The following is a 2,386-nucleotide window of genomic DNA, read 5'->3' as shown; positions in this document are numbered from 1 at the left end:
TTTTTTTTTTTTCGTTCTTTTTTATACGATTTCCTAAAGCAGAGTTCATGTTTGAATTTCAGAACCTCTCACTGGACAGCGACAGTTGTGGTCATTGTGAAGGCTTATATTTTTTTCTTATACAACTGGCATTTTTATCACCCCAGTTCGTTTTGTTAACGATTTAAACATGACAGTTAAGGTTTACTGCTGATTTATTTATTCCTTCATTTATTTTTTCGCTTGCAAAATGTTTACACTTGATTGTGTTATGGATATTCATTGTGAAAACTTATAGTAGACAGTTCACCTGACTTTTAAGATAATCTCATCACACAAGCCCTTCTTCTATTATGTCGTGGAAGTGCGTTTAAAAAAAATACACTTTACAGAGTTTCCATTTCCTTTTATGCTTGAAGGTGTTCCTGGATCAATATTAATAGTGCACTGCTGTTCCATTAGAAACCACCTGGAGCCGCTGTTAACCGTGAAAATTTGGCAAGACCATAATTACTTGCTTATTTGTATGTCTCCTCCTTCCAAAGCACCAATCTCAACCTTCTCAAATCAGCGGTGTCTTCTGCGGTCGTGTAGTGAACCATGTTCGAGCTGGTTTTGTTTGCTTTGGTTCAGTGCTTATTTGTTTAGTTTAGATCTTGAATTGTTGGTTTTAAGCAGAGATGAATCAATATGTTGGATCTATATGGACTGCGATTCTGCTGTCTTATTGTTGGACTGTATCTTCCGGTCAGATTGCATATTCCGTCTCGGAGGAGGTGAATGTGGGAACCGTTGTCGGAAACATAGCAAAAGATCTTCACATCAGTGTGCAGGAACTGGAGCCTCGTATGTTTCAGATTGTATATGGAACCAACAAAAGGTATTTTGGGGTGAATTTAAAGACTGGGATTCTGTTTGTGAATAATCGAATTGATCGAGAATCGCTCTGTTCGACTGAGCAGAAATGCACGATGCATTTAGAAGCAATGGCCCATAATCCATTGAGCCTGTATAGAATAGAAATCAATATAATTGACATAAACGATAACGCGCCATCATTCCCGATTAGCAGTCAGATACTGAATATAACAGAAGTCTCCTCTCCTGGAGAGACATTTTCTCTTCCTTTGGCTGAAGATCCAGATTCAGGCAACAATGCGGTTAAAACCTACAAGCTTAGTCCCAACGAGCACTTTTCTCTGGATGTGCAGAACGTCGAACAAAGTGTCACTGTCGAACTGGTTCTGATTAAAGCTTTAGATCGAGAAAAACAGCCTGCCATCCATCTAACACTGACTGCTGTTGATGGAGGGAAACCTGCATTGTCTGGAACATTAGCGGTAATCATCAATGTTTTGGATGTTAACGACAACTCTCCAGTTTTTAGCAAATCTCTTTACAAAGTGAAAGTGAACGAAAATATTGCTCTGGGATCCCAAATCATCTCCCTTTCCGCTTCTGATTTAGATGAGGGAATAAATAGTGATATAACATTTTCTATTGTTAAGCAAGGTACTAGCAAAGCATCAGATTTATTTTCAATTAACCCCGACAGCGGACTTATAACAGTTAAAGGTAATATTGATTATGAACAAAATGCTGCTGTTGAATTGAGGGTGGAAGCCAAAGATAAAGGCCACCCTCCTAAGAGTTCCCAATGTAAAGTTTTAGTTGAAGTTGTTGATGTGAATGACAACCCACCCGAGCTGATGGTGACTTCTTTGGCTAGTACTATTAAAGAGGATTCAAAAGTCGGAACAGCTGTGGCTCTAATTACAATATCTGATAAAGACGGAGGTAAAAATGGAGTAGTGCACTGCAACATTGTAGGTCAGGTGCCGTTTAAGATCGAGGCCTCGTATAAAAACTACTACTCTTTAGTTGTAGATGGAACACTGGACAGAGAAGAAATTGCGAATTATAATATCACAATAATAGCTTCAGATGAAGGGACCCCTTCACTCTCTAGTACCAGTGTTATCACAGTTCATATATCTGATGTGAATGACAACGCTCCACACTTTCCAGAAGCTGTGATGAACGTATATTTAAAGGAAAACAGTCCAGCAGGTGTCATTATAGCGACAGTGACTGCTCAGGATCCAGATATCAACCAGAATGCTCATATTTCGTATAATATAATTAGCAGAGACAAAACTGTCATTCCATTGGTGTCTATGATTGACATAAATAGTGAGAGTGGAGACTTGTACAGTAAACAATCATTTAACTATGAAAATCTTAAATCGTTTCATTTTGAAGTTCAGGCAACAGATTCAGGTGTCCCATCACTAAACAGTAACTTAACAGTAAATGTTTTTATAACTGATGAGAATGACAACAGTCCGGTTATTTTACCGCATTATTCTGAACCTGGATCAGTTAATAGTGAGAACATTCCCTACTC

General features: G+C 38.3%; 1 protein-coding gene across 1 annotated transcript; it reads left to right on the top strand.

The window, feature by feature from the left end:
* Window positions 1-659: 659 nt before the first annotated feature.
* Window positions 660-2,381, top strand: LOC107736721 (protocadherin alpha-3-like; the record flags this gene model as incomplete). The annotated part of the gene is made up of 1 exon (XM_016548083.1): window positions 660-2,381. A coding segment is annotated over exon 1 (1,722 nt), but the record flags the coding sequence as incomplete, so codon positions are not given.
* Between the last annotated feature and the right edge of the window lie 5 nt (window positions 2,382-2,386).

Source organism: Sinocyclocheilus rhinocerous, unplaced genomic scaffold (genome assembly GCF_001515625.1).
Source record: "Sinocyclocheilus rhinocerous isolate Xijiao unplaced genomic scaffold, SAMN03320098_v1.1 C36916353, whole genome shotgun sequence".
In the NCBI taxonomy this organism is placed as follows: Eukaryota; Metazoa; Chordata; class Actinopteri; order Cypriniformes; family Cyprinidae; genus Sinocyclocheilus; species Sinocyclocheilus rhinocerous.
The sequence above is the reverse complement of the archived record's forward strand: the minus strand, read 5'-3'. Positions and strand labels throughout refer to the sequence as shown.